This window comes from Schistocerca nitens, chromosome 3 (assembly GCF_023898315.1).
Source record: "Schistocerca nitens isolate TAMUIC-IGC-003100 chromosome 3, iqSchNite1.1, whole genome shotgun sequence".
Taxonomy (NCBI): domain Eukaryota; kingdom Metazoa; phylum Arthropoda; class Insecta; order Orthoptera; family Acrididae; genus Schistocerca; species Schistocerca nitens.
Genome location: NC_064616.1, coordinates 163,844,718 through 163,864,291, shown reverse-complemented (window position 1 = coordinate 163,864,291; position 19,574 = coordinate 163,844,718). Strand labels below are relative to the sequence as shown.

The following is a 19,574-nucleotide window of genomic DNA, read 5'->3' as shown; positions in this document are numbered from 1 at the left end:
TTGATGAGCTGGAGAATGTGATGTTCCCCAATCCTACAGAAGCTTTACCTCCAGCCTCTTCTCCAGCAACCCTGAAAAGTGATACCTACACCCTGGTGTCTTAAACTTAATGTGAATTGCACATTTCCCTTATTAACTGCTTCATAACACCTAGCTGTGTCTACTGGATGCACCCAGCTAATTATCTGTTTAATGTAGCCAATTTCTAAGAACACACACATGATAAAACTAAGTAAAGGTTCATCTACTTAACCATCCCTGAATAGGTATTTAAACCTAGTAATATTATTTTATTAAAGAAAAAAAAAATTTTTTTTAATCTCTTTTCACAGGTTTATCAGTCATATCTGCATTATAAAGGGATTTTGCTCTTACATTATTTCCCTAACTTGGGGCCTACAGTTCTTCCAGTACATTCTCAGGCATTCAATGCTTTTTATCATTTGTCCCACAAGGTTACATTCTATTTTCCTGTGTGCACATTTAGCCACTCCAGTGCCCAAACTAACTGATTTATCCCAATACAAAGAAGTGCACAAATATAAGAAACAGTGAATTCCCTTGTTAATACAACCTGATACAATAATTCTTTGAGGGTGCCACATTGACCATTGTTTGGCAGTAAAAGAATGTGAGAGATGCATACATCTATGTGACATCCATACCCTGCAAATCACTGTGAATTGGATGGCAGAGGGTACTTCCCACTGTACCAGTAATTAGGGCTGATTCTTGGAGTGCACTATGAAGTGCAGAAAGAGTATTCTTGCTGTAATTAATTTAATCTTGTCCTCAAATCCCTATGGAAGCTATATTTAGGGGATTGTAGTATATTCGTAGAGTTATCATTTAAAGCCAATACTTGAAACATTGTGAGTAAGCTTTCTTGGGGTTGTTTGCATCTGTCTTAAAGTGTCTGCCAGTTCAATTTCTTCAGCTTCTATGTGACACATTATGATGGGTCAAACAAACATGTGACCATTTGTGCTCCCATTCTTTGTATACATTCAGTATCCCTTGTTAGTTCTATTTGGTATGCATCCCACACACTTGAGCAATATTCTGCGATGAGTTCAGCAAGTGATTTGTAAGAAATCTCCTTTGTAGACTGTCTGCATTTCCCTAGTTTTTTACCAACAAACTGAAGTCAGCCACCTGCCTTACCCCTATCTGAGCCTATGTGATTGTTTCATTTTATATACCTACAAAGTGCTACACCCAGGTATCTGTAGGAGTTTACTAAGTCCAGTTGTGGCTTGCTGATAGTGTAATCATAGGATACTACATTTTTTTCATTTTGTGAAGTGAACAAATTTACATTTTTAAATATGTAAAGAAAGTTGACAGTATTTGCACCACTTTGAAATCTTGCCAAGATCTGGCTGAATATTTGTGCACAGTTTTTTCTGACAGCACTTCATAATAAATAACTGCATCATCTGCAAAAAGTCTGAAGTATTTGTATTACATGCAAGACCATTAATATACAACATGAACAGCAATTGTCCTAACACACATACTGGTGGTGTGTGTGAAGTTACTTCTACTTATGTCAGTAACTCTCCATCTGAGATAACATCCATTGAAAGGAAGAGATAGAGTGCTATGTACGGTAAAGATGACATTAAGCTGCAGATAGGCACAAGTAAAGGGCAGTTACATGTTAGCCTTTGACCACAGCCTTCATCAGAAAAAGAAAGACAGAAACACGCACATTCATTGACACAAGCAAGTACACCTCATGCACACATGACTGCCATCTCCAGCAGCTCGGACTAGCATGTAACTGTCACATGGAATGGAAGCAGCAATCTGGAGGGACAAGGAAGGGGAAAGGATAGCAGTGTATGGGTAGGGAGAGAGAAGAGTGCTATAAGGTAGAGTGTGTTGGGACTAGACTGCCAACAGGCACAGCATTGGGAGGCTGAAGGGTGCAGAGAGTGGGTGGAGGGGGGGGGGGCAAGGAAGGAGAGGAGTAGGGAAGAATGGGCAGGTGCATTGTCAGAGGGTGGCACAAAAAGAAGGTGGAAGATGAGAATATGGAGGAGGTGATAGGACTGGGAGGTGGAAACTGTTGGGTTGAGGGTGTGGGGACAGTATGTCACCATAGTTTGAGGCTGGTATGATTTCAGGAGCAGAGAATGTGTTGTAATGATAACTCCCATGTGCACAGTTTAGAAAAGCTGGTGGTGGAGTGGAGGATCCAGACAGCTCGGGTAGTGAAGCAGGCATTGAAATCAAGCATGTTATAATCAGCTACCTGTTGCGCCACAGTCTGATCTGATTTACTCTCAGCCACAGTTTGGCAGTGACAGTTCATATTGTGCATAAATGATCTACTCAGTGTGTGCAATAGCAAGGGACATTGTCTGATCAAAAGCATCTAGACACGTATTAGTGTACATAAATATGGTGTGTGCCCATCCTTCGCCTTTATGATGACTTGAACTCTGCTGGGGACACTTTCAGTGCAGTCCCAGGCCAGCCATCAGTCTAAACTGATTTTCTATGGTCCTTGTAAATTACCAAAGTAAATATCAGACAGTTGCTTCAGTTAGAACTTATCAAATTTGTCCACTAAACTAGTTAAGTATTCAACTTCAGAGCTGAATAGTCAGCATACACTACCTTATCTCAGGTATCTGGACACCTGGTGACATTAATATGATGTGTGTTCACTGCATTTATGATGGCTTGAACTCTGATGGGGACTCTTTCACTAACGTGAATGTATGTGGAGGAATGGCAGCTAATTCTTCTTCACGGACTGAAAGCAGAGAAGGTAATGATGTTGGAGGCTGGGGTCTGGAACAAATTTGGCATTCTGACTCATTCCATAGGTGTTCTATTTGGTTCAGGTTGAGTCTCTGGGCAGGCTGGTTCATTTTAAAAACATTATTGTTCACAAACTGTCTACCTACATAGTTGAGGGGTCAGCATGGCTGACTGCCATGCAGCGTACCCGGGTTCGGTTCTCGCTACTGCCAGGGATTTTTCCTTGGTGGGAGGACTGGAACAAGGTGCACTCAGCCTCGTGATGCCAGTTGAGTAGCTATTTGCCCAAGTAATATCAGCTCCAGGTCACAAAAACTGACAACCGTTGGGAGAGTGGTGCGCTGACCACAGACCCGTCCATACCACATCCAGTGACACCATTGGCAGAGGATGACGTGGTGGTCAGTCAGTACCGATCTGCCCTTCAGGGCCTGTGGACAGAGTTTCTATTTATTGTCCATATACCATTGCCTCACAGTTGGTGCTTCATGACAAGGTACACTGCCATGTTGATACAAACAGTAATCATTTCTGAACTATTCCTCTACTGTACACAGTACACAGTGCTGTAAAATGTGTTCATGTTCTTTCACATTTAGTGTTTCCTTAAGTGCAATAAAAGGACCACACATAACCACAAAAGCCGGCTGGGGTGGCCGAGCGGTTCTAGGCGCTACAGTCTGGAACCGCGCGACCGCTACGGTCGCAGGTTTGAATCCTGACTCAGGCATGGATGTGTGTGATGTCCTTAGGTTAGTTAGGTTTAAGTAGTTCTAAGTTCTAGGGGACTGATGACCTCAGAAGTTAAGTCCCATAGTGCTCAGAGCCATTTGAACCATAACCACAAAAAACACAGCCTTACTGAAACACCATCTCCCCCGTATTTCACTATTGGCATTATACATAATATCAGATAATGTTCTCCAGACATGCACCAAACCCAAACCCCTTTCATTGGATTGTTTATAACACTAAGATAAATTGTATCACCAGGCAAGGCATAACACAAAAGGTGCAGACACTAACTGCTATAACAAGGGGATCGAGTTGTATAACAAAGTTCCAAGGTATTTAAAAAGCTTAAGGGCACTGCTTTGAAGTGGCATTGACACAGTTTCGTACTAATAAGAGTTTTTATAGTATTAAAAAATTTCTGTCAAAGGGATAGATTATCTTCTTAGTTGTACCATATCATTTATAAGTAATTGAGATAAATTGCATTTTTGTAATTGTATCTGCAAAGTTGTGATCAGAATTTTAAGATGTGTCCGCAATCCAAAACAAATCTTACATTTGTCTATGAAGAATACATAACAAAAATATCAGGAATTTGTGAATCATGGTAATCTGAAGTTTGTGGGACTTAATATTATGTTGCTCCACCTATTAATTTTAGAACTTTTACAGCTTTTGCATTTGACGTAGTAGTCAGTACTATATATGAAAGTTGTAAATTGTTGATTACATAACTTCACATTGTGGCTTTATGATTATCATGTCACTTTGGTTATTTATTCCAGCCAACAACTGAACTGGTTGGTGGTGATATTGGTAACAGCAATAGTATTACAAGTGGTCTCAGTCTGGACTCCACGTACACAAGTGGCACACAGTCTCTCACAAGTATTCATGGAGAAGCAATTTCGGCTAAGGATGACAACAACATTGATGCAGCAGACTATTTGTTTGCTTTGGATGGTCAGTCTTGGGGAATATTGAGAGATTATTTCCAAGACACAGTTCCCAAAATTCTTGCAAGAGGTGCAGTATTTGCAAGAACAAGTCCTGAACAGAAGCAGCAGATTGTTCAGGGGCTCCAAGATATTGGATACTATGTTGGTATGTCACTGAAATAATACTCTAAATATTATTCTTTTTCAAATTAGTTGCTTCTCTTTTCCTCTCGATTATATTTGTGTATTTGGTAAAATGAGGAAAGAAAATTTTATCAACAAGTTGCTGAATCTATGCACAAATAAGCTTTGAAATATGCCACTCTCTTAGTTTATGACATAAACTGAAACTACTGTTACTTACATGTAGACAGACTCTGCAATCATCAATGAATGCTACTGAATACCATTCTATTCTCACCATCACACAACACAGATGGACATAGGTACAATGGCACTATGGTGTGAGTAGAAGTCGTTTTAGAGGTGCTTGTGGCCTTAGTCCTCCAGCTAGCAACGAATTCTTAGTGCACTGTATGGCCACTTCAACACCATATTATAGAGGACGCAACGTGATGTGCATACACCTGTGCTGTGTGGCCTCCCAGAAATTGTGTACATGTGTAAGGATGTTCTTCTGACCATATTACATCCAGTCAATACAGCAATCCCCAGAAACAATCATCCTGTCTATGAAAGAATTACAACATGACCCATCTAAACACCATTAATTTAGCTGCAGGAAACATGAGTACATTCCCTCAGCATGCCCAACACAACTTCAGTAGATTGGAACTATTCACCTTTCAAAGCTCAGGTACAGAAAATGCACTGCCATATAACTGCACTATGTCACGAGATGGTTGAATTCTGTGAAATTTTCATAGCACTATTCTAAGAAAACACATACAGTTAGTTGGCACATCAAAATGGTTCAAGATGTTACAATTCTCTTAACACTCTCATGGAATCTTGATGTACATGAGTGAGCAGTCAAAACGCTGATGTATTTGTAGTTAAAAACCAGAGGTGTAGTTGGAACACTGTGTTACAAGTGAGTCCTGGTTTACAATTTCTTCATTTCCTGAAGGTGAAAGTTTGAATTATCACTCAATTATGGTGATTTTGCTGTAGGTAGTTAATGCTTGCCATATCTGCACCATAACACTATCATGATTCACACCACTCGTTTTCAGTTAACCTGCTTACTACCATAATAATTATTTGTTTTAACTCATTGCTGAATGTATTTTAAAAGGTAACTATTATCAAACAAGGAAAATAAAAAATTCCAACATAATTTTGTGATTTTACCGAGTGCAATATAACTAATAACTGCCCCCCCCCCCCAACCAAATGTGTCTCAGACAGGCACAACAAAACGACAACTTAAACACGTAAGCTTACGTGTTTAGTAGTCTTTTAGTTGTGCCTGTCTGCAGCTCAGCATCTCTGCTATATGGTGAGTAGCAATCTATCCTTTTCATAATATTGTCATTCCATCCTGAATTTTCCACTGATTAATTTTGTATCTGTGCTTTGAAATACCTCATCTTCACCCATTCTCTGAATGCTCCATGAGCTGTACAACCTATGTACTCAACAGACAAACAAGGCCAGAGCATCGGGGACACTTTTCTCTGCCTACAAAGTCTGGGGAACAATGTGTCCATTTACTGGACACAGGGGACTTCAAACAAATAAATTAGCAATGTGAAAGCCAATGACGCAAGCACTGCTAATCAGTTGGTAGATGTGCTGCCCCATTTTGTGCTTTTTTTTCATTCTGTTGAAGTACAGTGAGGTGGAGGGCTACTGGAAGTGGCAGACAATAAGCTGCAGCCAGTGCACTGAATAGTGTCTTTTATTCAGACAAGAGGGTAGAGACTAATTGATATGGAGAAGTTTGTAATGTGTTATCAGGATAGACTGCTTATCCAAGCTGTTTTTTTATAACAGACCTGTTGAACTACAACTGCTTTTCACTTTGTGTAGTGTGACTGATATTGTGAAGGTTCAGATGTATGGGAGTGAAAAATGAGAAAGAGTGAGTTTGATTTTACTTGAGTTTGTATATTATACTTTTTAAACTTTACCCATTTTAGCGATGTACTCCTTAGGCTATTTTAGTTACAGCAAAAATAACCTCACCATTGAATGCCACACCCAAACGATTTTAGTGTTATGGAGGCACTGAACACAAATAAAAAGTGTGTGTGTCTTTAAATAGCAGAGTAAGTGTGGCATTGAGAAATTTACGTCAGTTCAGTACATATTTATGTTTCACAAGGATTCTGTGAAATTTAATTAAGAGAACTGTTAGTGTGGTGTTTATGTGTAGTTTTAAATTTTTGTTAAATTTATTAGCAGAGCATATTTTATTTATTTCTTTTTTATGTGTATGTGCAGCCATGTGTGGAGATGGTGCCAATGACTGTGGAGCCCTGAAAGCAGCTCATGCAGGCATATCACTTTCTGAGGCAGAATCATCAGTTGCGTCACCATTCACATCAAAAGAAGCAAACATTTCCTGCGTACCTAACTTGATAAGAGAAGGACGTGCTGCATTGGTTACTTCCTTCGGTATCTTTAAGTACATGGCTGCATATAGCTTAACTCAGTTTGTGTCTGTTATGATACTGTATTCAATTGATAGTAACTTGACAGATATTGAGTATTTGTATATTGATCTTTTCATTATAACAACTTTTGCATTCTTCTTTGGGAGATCAGAAGCTTATGAAGGTCCATTATTTAAACAACCCCCAGTTCTTTCTCTGGTTTCCTTTTCTTGTGTACTTTCACTTGTAACTCAAGCAATCACTGTTACAGCTTTCCAGAGTGCATCATTTTTTATTATTCAGCAAGCACCATGGTTTGAGCCATTCAATTCAAGTGTGAGAGAAGATGAGGATGGCAGTGTTGAGTGTTATGAAAACTATGCTCTCTTTGCTGTTTCAAGCTTTCAGTACATAATACTAGCTCTTATTTTCTCAAAAGGTGCCCCATACAGAAAATTTATTTTTTGTAATGTAGGCTTTTTGTTGACATTTGTTGTTTTGACTGGGTTCACAGTTTATCTGATTTTATGGCCGTTTGAATGGCTGAGAGACTCATTTGAGCTAATGCTCCCTCCTGACATGAAATATAGGGTGTTGATGCTGATACTGGCTCTTACAAATTTTGTTGTGTCTGCATTCCTTGAATATTTCATTGTTGATCACATATTTATACAGAAACTGAGGTATGAATTACCACGAAAGAACAAATCTTCCAAATTGTACCTTTTAGTTGAGGAGCATTTAAAACACGATTTTCTGTGGCCACCTATAACAAAGGAAGTTGTCTGTGATTCTGCTGTGTCAGATGAAAACAGAAGGACTAGAAGGCCTATTGTGTCAAAGATCTACAGTGTTGATGAGAGAAAAAACAATATTAGCAGTCTAATAAGTGCAGGCTCTTCTCATAATAATGAAGTTACATTAAGTCCAGCTACTTTCTTGGAACAAAAAAAAACAAACATCTCATCTCTAAATAGTGTTGAACACTTATCAACCCATGCCAGTAATTCAGTGGCTAACTCCAGCTCTAGTGTTCCAGAGATAGGCACTAATAAACTGTCTGGTGTGAACAGTAGGAATATTGTATATACTGTTATTAATCCTGTTGCGGACATTCATGCAACTGACAGTGATCACAAAAGTGAGGAAACATTGACTGTGTCACCAAAGACTCTTGTAAATGGAACAAATGTAACATCATCTGTATGTACAGTTGAAAAACTGAGCTAGTCTTTCAATGCCAAAACAGAAGTGTATGTGTTTCTGTTTTTGATAAATGTAAAATCTATGTAAATAAAGTTTCCATATTTGGAAGTATTTTCAGCATCACTGAAGTTTCATGTATGGAAATTTTAGTGTATGGTCCAGTTAATCTTCTGAGCTAACTTGTTTAGGTTGTGTGTGTACTGCAGTTTGACGTTGCCATTGGTGAGACTGTCGTTTCAAACAAACATGTTCATCTTCTGTTAATGAGGTGTGTAAATTATTATTCCAGTTTGTGGCAACACTTTTACAGATGATAGAGTTAATTGTTGTGAGTATTTCATGACCAAGGACAGTCATCATATTAAACCTTATGTTTTGCTGTGTTAAGACAGAAACTACATAATGACACACAGTGTTTTGCAGACACAAATTTTTGAAGTAAGAGTTCTGTCTGTCTGTGTGTGTGTGTGTATGTGTGTTTTGTAAATTTTCAATTGCTACTCACATATGGATTTTTAACAGTATTGTGTTTTTATCATGTGTAATAAATGTATTATAACTTATGGCTGTGTAGTTATGGACTGTAATGCAGATAAGGGATGCACATATGTTTTTCACTTAATTGTTACAGCTGTACTGAAAGACTGTGAGTTAATATGTTATCCACACCATAATTATCCGTATTTTTTAGGCTGGTATGTGTGCTTTTTATTGCTGGTGAGCTATCATAATTGTTAAACACCATTAACGTTAGCGTTAGCCATTGCTGCAGATTGGTATTTTATTGGCATACATGTGCAATGTTATCCTTTACTATGCTTCAATTTATTTATGTCCCAAAAGAAATGAAATTTTATCTAGTGGATAACAGATTATTTAACAGTCATGAAAGCATAAATAAACTTACTGTATTTTAATCAAAGGTCTTAAGTGTTTGTACCTAATTGTCACTGAAGTGAGACATGATCAAGACTGAACACTTAAGTGAATTTCTGAGATATCCTATTACTGCGTAGTTTAGTCTGCTCCTAAAATTGAGAAAATGGGTCCATTTTTAATAGCTATTAACTGAAAAGGAAAATAAATAAATTTGCATGTGTGTATATAAGTTTGTTTTGAATATGTAGTATGGCAAAGTCAAAGCCAAGATGAGCCAGTAATGGTAAATGTTATGGAGAAAAAAATTAAGTAGATAAGTTTAAACAACCTGTACATGAAATAAGTCTGTGCAAAATCAATTTAATGTGAGAAGTTGTTGACCTATGGTGTAAATGCTTTTGGAAAAAAGGGAATGAGAGAGAATAATACAGAACGAATGCAAAGAAAATCACAAGTAGTGGCTCATTACATGAAATATGTGGTTCTCAAATGTTTCGCGCCACACGTATAAACACACAAATCATCATAATCCCATAGTGACTTACATCTTATACTCATATCTGTAATGTGTGCATTCCTTTTTAATCTGCTGTTCTTTCCCATTCCCTCATTCTACATTTATCTTCATTGTCTGCATCACACTTTGCAACAGATTTGACACCCTGTGCTGTACCACTCCTGATAATTGGTTATGCCTGTGCATTCCAGAGTTCCCTTAACTCAGTTAAGCTGATCTCGCTTCTTACTCACCCACCACAGAAAAGTGCAAGGTGGTCAATAAGACTGAAACCATCCTTATAAATGAAAAATGGGCACATAAATTTAAATTTAAAGTCAATTTGTGTGAAATGGGAAAGGACGAAAACCTGCAAGGCTATGGTACCAACATGGTGCCATTTTGGAAGCCACCATCTTGGGTACAACTTGTAATTTTCGAATGGAAAGAGGGCATGTGATATGTCAAACTGATAGGTAATTACATCAAAAAAATAGTGGTGTCTTTCATTTGAACATAGCTTGATTCATTCTCAAGTTTCGCCACATTTTGTATAGAAGAAGGCAAATACTGGTGATAATACGAGAAGGCCACGCGATGTACACAAAGTGTTGTCAGCACATTATAAGGTGGTTGTAATCTGCTTCACCCAACACAAGTATTAGAATGTGAAAACAAGTATCAACAATACATTCAAGTTTTCTGATCCTTACCACATACACAATTGCATTCACATGTCCCAATGAGAGAAATCTGACATACTTAAATTTAGGAAGCATGGTGGACACGCCATGGATCTCTATGCCGTATCCTTCCCTTGAAAACTTTATATCTGGGTATGCCTGGACAGCTATACTGTAGCGAGATGAGGCATCAGCGTGCTATAAGAAAGTTGGAAATGTCCCATCTTCAGACAGCAACAATGGCAAAACATCCTCAAACAATATGTCATAGGAGAAATGGCAGTTTTCATCCAGCTCACATGTCACGCATTCTGCAAACCAATTCCTATGATGTGGTTTGTCCTCAATGAGATGTTGTAACACATGCATTTTGTAAGGGTGCTATTTACAGCTGACCCCAGTTTCTTGCAAGATATGGTGAGCTGTATGCTTTGAATTCTTACTGAAAGATGCCAGAACAGTGTTTGATGTTGCTTCATCCAGAGCCACTTTTGACTGTCTAGTTTTTGGTTCAGCTGTGACAGAGCCAGTTTAATGGAATTTCGCAAGGCATTTCACCACCATACTGCAGGTAATTGGTGGTGTGTCTGAGTGACATTGAGTGAAATCTGCTGGAAGAACACGGATGCTCCTTTCTCCTGATATCAGGACAATCTCAATGCATTAGGCTTTTGTTAACCTCATCAGCTGTAAGAAAGAAACATCAGTCATAACTCAAGAGTAAATAAAGCTATACTCAAATGAAAGGCACCATTGTTTTTGTCATGTGTCTTTTTTTGTGTCACATATCCTTTTTTCCATTTGAAAATTATGTGTTGCGTCCAATAAGGTACCATCCTGAATGTTATCTATCATTAATCAAACATGAGAGGTCTATGTCAGTCACAGTTACTAACTGCGATATTGTCTTGTTTATCTTCTACATCGGTATTGAATATGAAATAAATATTTGGTTATGAGAAACTTCTCAGTATATGCACTACTGATTATGCAGAACCATTCATGCTGCTGTCTCATCTATGAAAATCATAAAAATGTTTAATTGATAATGAATTAATGCTCATTTGCTTAAAGTTTTTATAGTGTCTGTAGATACTGATAGTGGTCATGCACATTTGAGTCACTTGCTTCCCTCAAAAACTTTTTTGTTATGTTTTGAAACAGTCTCAGTTTTACTGTCTCAGTCTGTATGCTATCACTCATATAAAAATAAATAAATAAATTAGAAGGCGTGAGATATTCCCAAACTGAAAAGAATTCTAACAAAGAAATTGTAGACAGCTATTAATAGGACATTATTCTTTGCTTCTCAAAATTGTTTCTTCCCATACATAGAACCTATATATGAGGAAAACATGTTAGCAAAAGTAACTTTCCATGCCTTTGTTTTTAATGGCGGGTAGGAAAAATAGAAATGTGGTGCCACCATTTTTGTTAAGGGGCAGGCAAATGAAAACCAAACACTTGTCACAACATAGCCACAGAATGTTTCCATTCAAAACAGGTAGATGAGACAATCAATTCCTGTTTCATAGAGCATGATTGGCCGTTGACAGATCTACAGTTGCATCCACTCTTGTGCTTCCTCATCAGACTCAAACCAATGTTCTTACATGTCTGTCTTCAGGTTGCCAAAAATGTGAAAATAACATGGTGAAAGGTCCAGGCTGTATGGAGCCTGTTGCAGTCTTTCTCAGTCAAATCACTGAAGTGTAGCCATCATCCGATTGTGGTTCCCCACCCAAGGAATGTGATCGCTGGATTGGCATGGAGTGAGCGATGAAGTATGCAGGCCATGTTTGCTACACAGCAGTCTGAAGGATAGTCAGATCTTAGGCACTAGCCATACGATACTACAGCAGCTGGACAAAAAGCTAGACCAGTGTGCCAGCTACTACATGCATCTGTGATTTGGCACTATGCCGTTCACCTACCACAGTGGTGACAGTATCAAAACCTAACAGCAGTGGGCCACCTGTTGCATGGACTGCATGTTTTGGCAGGTGTTCAGTTTTCATTTGACTGCTGCTTATATAATGGATGGTCTAAGTGAGATCAAAATATGGCCAACAACTCTTTACACTGGTCAGCCAAGATACTATTCCTAGATTTGGTGAATACTTCCCTTTTAAACCTACCTTTAATGTAGTTTAAGAAGTTGATATCCAAAGTGGTAGTTTTGATCCTGATTTTAATGTAGAGTCTGTAATGAAAATTGATATATGAATCATTAAAGTCAACACTATTCTAAGACTGCAATTTGTTTAGTAACAGGTTGTGACTCATCCCATGACCAACTAATGCAAAACAGAGGAGGATTTTTTTAAATGCTATAAAAAATATTTTCTATTAAATGAAATACAAAAGCTACCAGATTAAAAGTTTGTTGTGATGTCATATAGTTTCTGTCTTCGTCTGCTCAGAAGCTTAATTGGGTGATGTTGTTTTAACATTTTCATGAAATGTTGTGAATTTTGACTGAAAGTGATTTTCAAAAGTATTTGTTCAGTTAGTATTACTACCAGTCATGAAATGAATCAAATTTCTGAGTATGTGATAGTAACTGTGACAGTAATTTTTACTATGTGAATGGTTGAAATGCTGTTGAGATGATGTTCTTTTTTGTACCTGTGAAAGTAATAATAGTCTATTTAATTTTTATTTTGTTTCTCAATACTTTTGTGGCTTGTACTTCAATGACTAAGTCAGGAAGCTTTAATTACATGGCAGATTTTGTTCAGTTAATGGTTTAGATTTATCCTAATCTCATTTGAGAATTCCATTACTGTGCTTTTATTTTTTTAAAAAAAGGTACATAATCTCATTTAGTGTTTTGTTACAGTATGTGACATACTTTGTGAACAGTATTATGTTTCTAGTATTTTGTATGTATTATTTAAATATTTCTAATTTAACTATTGTGTGACATACAACTTTCTTTTTTACTTGTGCAATTGTTTGAAATTATGAAGTAGTAAAAAGATTGGTTTGCTGATGATAGAAAAAAATGCAAAAAATTAAAACCATTCTACACACCATATGGAGTACTTCAAGCACACATTCCATATAGTATTTTGGATATTTATTTGTAAAGACTCCTGAATTGCGTTGTCATGCTAACAGCAATCAATATGCTGTATTTTACTGATCCATGATCTCTCCACTATATCTTAATATGAGCAGGTAACTGTGTATCCACGTGGGAAGTCATTAACAATATATTGTGCATACAAAAGAGCCTCAAAAATTTTATAGAAAGCATGATCTCTGATAATGGAGTGTGATTCAGGAAAACTATACATCATCTTCATACATTGTGGGTGATATTTTAGAAATATGTAGAAAATAACCAGACAATATTTGTATGTAAACAGTATGTGCCCTATTCAGAGTATGTGCGAGTGTGTGTGTGTGTGTGTGTGTGTGTGTGTGTGTGTGAGAGAGAGAGAGAGAGGACATGCATGTGCGCACGCATGCATGCGTATGTTAGGCAATGGATAATGGTTTTACAGTTTGATATTTCTTCACTTTCCTCCTTCTGCTCCTCATCCTCATCCCCATCCTCCTCCTCCTCATCCTCATCCTCATCCTCATCATCATCATCATCATCTGATGCAAACCAATATAATAATTCCTGCAGGTCAAATAGAAAACCTTGGTGATAGCATTTTTTTTCTTTTTTTCTGTCTATTTAATGTTATACACCAATTTTGTTTGTGGTAAGATATGTAATGTCTCTTTGTGAGTGATAATGGTTGCTTAATGGTGTGGAAGTGTTAGAGCTATTACATGGTGAATAGTCCTGATGAAGATGGAACTAGGAAAGAAGCAATACTGCCAAGTTAAACACCAAGATTTTGTTTGTATAGTGTTTTAATAAGCATATCATTTTGAACATTACTAAGACTGAGACCAAAATGTTGACCAACAGTGGGTTGTTAAGTATGCCAAACTGTTTCAAACATGGTCTATTTTATCACCGTTGATTGTGAAAGTCAATGTTTGATCGTACTTAGGATAAATGTTGGATATGAAAGCCAAACTTTCATTTTGTGATTATTACTCTAATTATTTCCTTTTCCTTGAAATAATGGCATCGTTTGTGTGGGAATAATAAATCTCACATGTTTATCAGTGCAATGCCTTGATATAGATGTGGGTAACATAAGTCATTTAAAGCATGGACTGATGTAATTTAATGTGAACTGTGTGTATGTTAAGATGGATTAAGATTGGGACAGATCTGGTAAAGCTGCTGCAGCAAATCTTTTATAAAAATTACAAAGACTTTGTGAAACATTGAACTGGGTAATGTTGTTGTAAGAAAAGCTAATGTTAAATTGTGAGAGCTCGAAATGATTTTACATGCTTTGAGAACTACCATGTTTATCAGTACTAAAGGAAGATGATGGTTTGTGCCCTTATCAACTCATAAACAGTAACTTAAACCACTGCCACAGTCACAATTAAATTAAATTAAATTATATTTTTGTCACATTTGCTGTTACAAAAGAACAAATATTGAAATTTTGCATTATGTAATTTCACCCTGTTCAACAAGAAAAATGTGTAACTTGGTGCTGAGTAAATACTCATTGTTACCCATTACTATCTGACATTTTATTTCCTAAATCACCTCTGTTTTGTGCAAAACCATGGAAACAAGAGCCAAAGGCTCATGACACTGTTTTCCAAGTCAGACTAAGTACTTGCTGCAAAATGTACACTATCACACATTTCACTGTATACGTGAACAAAAATGCGTGGTTCTTCATTTAATTAATTTTTTAATGTGGGTTACTGCATTGCCATTCATGTGTCAAGATAAAAGTATCACAGTTAAATAAGAATTTTGGTTTTCTAAATATGTCAGTGATACGAATTACAGCGTGGAACCTGTAAATATTATTTGTTAAGCAGAAAAGAAGAGACAGTAGGCACAACATCTGGTCTTGACAACAAGGATTAGAATTTCATGCATTCCTTAATCATGGCTGCTATACATAAAATAAATATTTATGATAGTGATTTTATGCTCTCTAATGGGTTTGGAAGTCGCAAACATCTTGTTAATCAGTATTTAATGAAACTCATTTCCTGTGAAGTGATTATATAATTACCGAGTCATAATAAGGATAAACTAGTTCTATTAATAAATTTCTTGATAGCCGCTGCAAAAAAAGTAGCAAATGCTCGACACTGCAGTGCTGTGAATGGTTTCTTAGCTTCACACTAGGAAATATTTATTGGTACCTTCAGCTCCTGAATTTTCCATTCCTCAGCAGAAACAGGACAACACCTGCTTCACTTGATGACTGCCTGTGCAAGTCACAGATATTTAGAGTATTTTGCAATATCTGTCTGTTCATATGCCATTGATACACATTTATTGCACAGTGTTACCCTACAAGCAGTGGTAGTATGTGCGAATCCCTGAATTTACCAAGTATCTCTATAATAGTGAAGGCAGTCAAATAACTTCTGAATGAAACTTTACTCAGTGAGATGCCTACGTCACAAGTGCCCCAGTTTTTATTTTTGAAAACATTAGAAGACTTCCAAATAGCTGAAATGCACAACACACATAATTTTATCAAAGTGATTGCATTGTTTCAACCTGTAGCTTGCCAAACCAAATGGATTGCAAATGTACGTCATGAGACGAATAAAACACAATTCATAATACCATCTGAGTACATCACAGTATGGTATATTCATCTCAGGGTCAGGCCTTATGCACCAAAGTCTATTGACTGAGATGGATATACTCAGATGGTGATGTACTCAGATGGTACAGGCAAGTTACAGGTTAAACCAGTGCAATCACCTTGGTAATATTACATGTGTTGTGCATTTCAGCTATCTAATGTTTTGAAAATAAAAACTGGGACACTTGTGATGTAGGTATCTCACTGAGTAGAGTTTCATTCAGAAGTCATTTGACTGCCTTCACTATTATAGATTAGATTAGATTAATACTTGTTCCACAGATCATGAATACGACATTTTGTAATGATTTGGAACGTGTCAGGTTAATAAAAGATGTCTGTACAAGATATTACATTACACAAAATATTGCATGACACTAATGTTTAAGTTGTTTCTTTTTTTTCCCCCTTAATTTATATCTCAAAATTCAGCCAATGAGTAGAAGGAGTTGTCATCTAGAAATTATTTTAATTTATTTTTAAATGTTAGTTGGCTATCTGTCAGGCTTTTGATGCTGTTTGGTAGGTGACCAAAGACTTTTGTGGCAGCATAATTTACCCCTTTCTGTGCCAAAGTCAGATTTAACCCTGCATAGTGAAGATCATCCTTTCTCCTGGTGTTACAGCTATACACACTGCTATTACCTTTGAACTGGGTTGGATTATTAACGACAAATTTCATAAGTGAATATATATACTGTGAGGATCCCTAGATCCTTAAATAGATGTCTGCAGGATGACCGTGGGTGGGCTCCAGCAATTATTCTGATTACACGTTTTTGAGCAATGAATACTTTTCTACTCAACGATGAATTACCCCAGAATATGATGCCATACGAAAGCAGTGAATGAAAGTAGGCATAGTAAGCTAATTTACTGAGATTCTTATCACCAAAATTTGCAATAACCCTAATAGCATACGTAGCTGAACTCAGACGTTTCAGCAGACCATCAATGTGTTGCTTCCAGTTTAATCTCTCATCAATGGACACACCTAAAAATTTTGAAAATTCTACCTTAGCTACAGATTTCTGTTCGAAGTCTATATTTATTACTGTAGTTGTGCCATTTACTGTACGGAACTGTATATACTGTGTTTTATCAAAATTTAAAGAGAGCCCGTTTACTGAGAACCACTTAATAGTTTTGTGAAAAACATCATTTACAATTGCATCACTTAGTTCTTGGTTTTTGGATGTTATTACTATACTTGTATCATCAGCAAAAAGAACTAACTTTGCATCTTCATCAATGTGGAATGGTAAGTCATTAATGTATATCAAGAACAGTAAAGGACCTAAGACCGAACCCTGTGGGACCCCGTACTTGATAGCCCCCCAATTTGAGGAATCAGCTGTTGTTTTAACATTAAATGAACCACTTATTTCAACTTTCTGCATTCTTCCAGTTAAGTATGAATTAAACCATTTCTGCACTGCCCCCCTCAAACCATAATGATTTAGCTTATCTAAAAGAATTCCATGATTTACACAATCAAAGGCCTTTGAGAGATCACAAAAAATACCAATGGGTGATGTCCGGTTATTCAGAGCATTTAATATTTGATCAGTGAAAGCGTATATAGCATTTTCTGTTGAAAAGCCTTTCTGAATACCAAACTGACATTTTGTTAGTACTTTATTTTTACAAATATGGGAGGCTACTCTTGAATACTTTCTCAAAAATTTTTGATAGAGCTGTCAGAAGAGAGATTGGGCGGTAGTTGTTGACATCCGACGTATCCCCCTTTTTATGCAATGGTTTTACAATGGCATATTTCAGTCTATCAGGGAAAACACCCTGCTCCAAAGAGCTATTACATACGTGGCTGAGAATCCTACTTATCTGTGGGGAACAAGCTTTAAGTACCTTGCTGGAAATGCCATCAATTCCGTAAGAGCTTTTACTTTTCAGTGAGTTTATTATTTTATCGATTTCAGAGGGAGAGGTTGGTGGAATTACAGTTGTTTCAAACTGCACAGGTATGGCCTCTTCTATTAGTAGCCTTGCCTCTTCTAGTGAAGATCTAGATCCTATTTTCTCCACAACATTTAAAAAATGATTATTGAAAATATTTTCAATTTCTGATTGTTTGTTAGTACACTTGTCATTCAGTTTTATGGCACTAAAGTCTTCCTGTGCTCTTGGTTGCCCTGTTTCCCTTTCAATAATATTCCAAATTGCTTTAATTTTATTATCAGAGTTACTGATCTCAGACATGATACACATGCTTCTGGACTTTTTAATAACTTTTCTTAGTACCGCACAATAGCTTTTATAATACTGAACAATTTCGGGGTCAGTACTCCCTCTTGCTGTTAGATACAGTTCTCTTTTATGGTTGCAAGATATTCTTATTCCTTTAGTTAGCCAAGGTTTTTTTTTATGTTTTCTTGGAATTATGTTTAACTATTTTCTTGGGAAAACAATTTTCAAATACCCTTAAAAATGTATCATGAAATACGTTATATTTCAAGTTTGCATCGGGTTCCTTATACACTTCATCCCAGTCTAGCTGCTGTAGGCTTTCCCTAAAGTTTGCAATATTTATATTGTTAATTGAACACACTGCTTTGAAAGTCTGATTTGATATACTGCATGGAGCTATGTCATGTACTGTAACTAGCTGTGCACCATGATCTGAAAGACCATTCTCAACAGGATAAGCATTTATGTCCTTAAACTTATCTTGGTCTATAAAAAAGTTATCTATCAATGTACTGCTGTTCTTTGTTATCCGAGTAGGAAAATCAATGACTGAGCTCAAATTGAAAGAACTGAGTAATACTACAAGGTCATTCTTCCTATTACACTCTTTCAGGGAATCAACATTGAAATCCCCACAAATGATAATTTGCTTCCCCCTGTCTGACAGATAGCACAACAAAGCATCCAAGTTTTCTAGAAATAGCTGGAAATACCCTGAGGGGGACCTATATACTGTTACAATTATGAAAGTGCCATCATTTAGTTTAAGTTCAGTGGCACATGCTTCCATATGTTGCTCTACACAAAATTTTTTAGTTTCTAAATTTTTTACACTGTGGAAGCTTTTAACATATATGGCAACTCCTCCTCTCATCATATTATCTCTACTTACATGTGCAGCTAATTTGTACCCATTGATGCTAACCTTTTGCATATCAGTGACAATGTGATGCTCAGACTGGCAAAGTACATCTATTACATTCTCAGTTTCTATATCTTCTAAACAAAGCAGAAGCTCATCAATTTTATTCTTCAATCCCCCAATGTTTTGATGAAATATACTAACATTATTTTTCACTTTACTTTTGTGAGTATCTTGAACTTTTTTAACATATTTATTACTTGCCTGGCTGAGTTTCCCCCTGGACACTGATCTTACACTAAAAAAGAGTTTCCACCATGAGATATACTTCCTCCCCCCTTTAAATTTCCTGCTATCAGCCCAGCCAGTTTACCCTTCCCTTTCTAGTTGAGGTGTAGGCCATGTCTAGTATAGTCCCACCTACGGAGTGAATCAACAGGAACCACACCAATGTGTGACCCTGCACCAGATCCAAGTAGCCGTTCCAACTCCAAATTAACTCTCCTGACAGAAGAGCTCAAAT

At 36.9% G+C, this 19,574-nt stretch overlaps 1 protein-coding gene across 1 annotated transcript in view; it reads left to right on the top strand.

The window, feature by feature from the left end:
* The window catches only part of LOC126248103 (polyamine-transporting ATPase 13A3), a 176,701-nt gene extending 168,366 nt beyond the window's left edge, over positions 1 to 8,335 (top strand). The window contains exons 17-18 of the mRNA XM_049948774.1: positions 4,296 to 4,614; positions 6,858 to 8,335. Of these exons, the coding sequence (XP_049804731.1) occupies positions 4,296 to 4,614; positions 6,858 to 8,239 (1,701 nt within the window). The 3' untranslated portion in view covers positions 8,240 to 8,335. The remainder of the gene's footprint in view (positions 1 to 4,295; positions 4,615 to 6,857) is intronic.
* Positions 8,336 to 19,574: the final 11,239 nt, after the last annotated feature.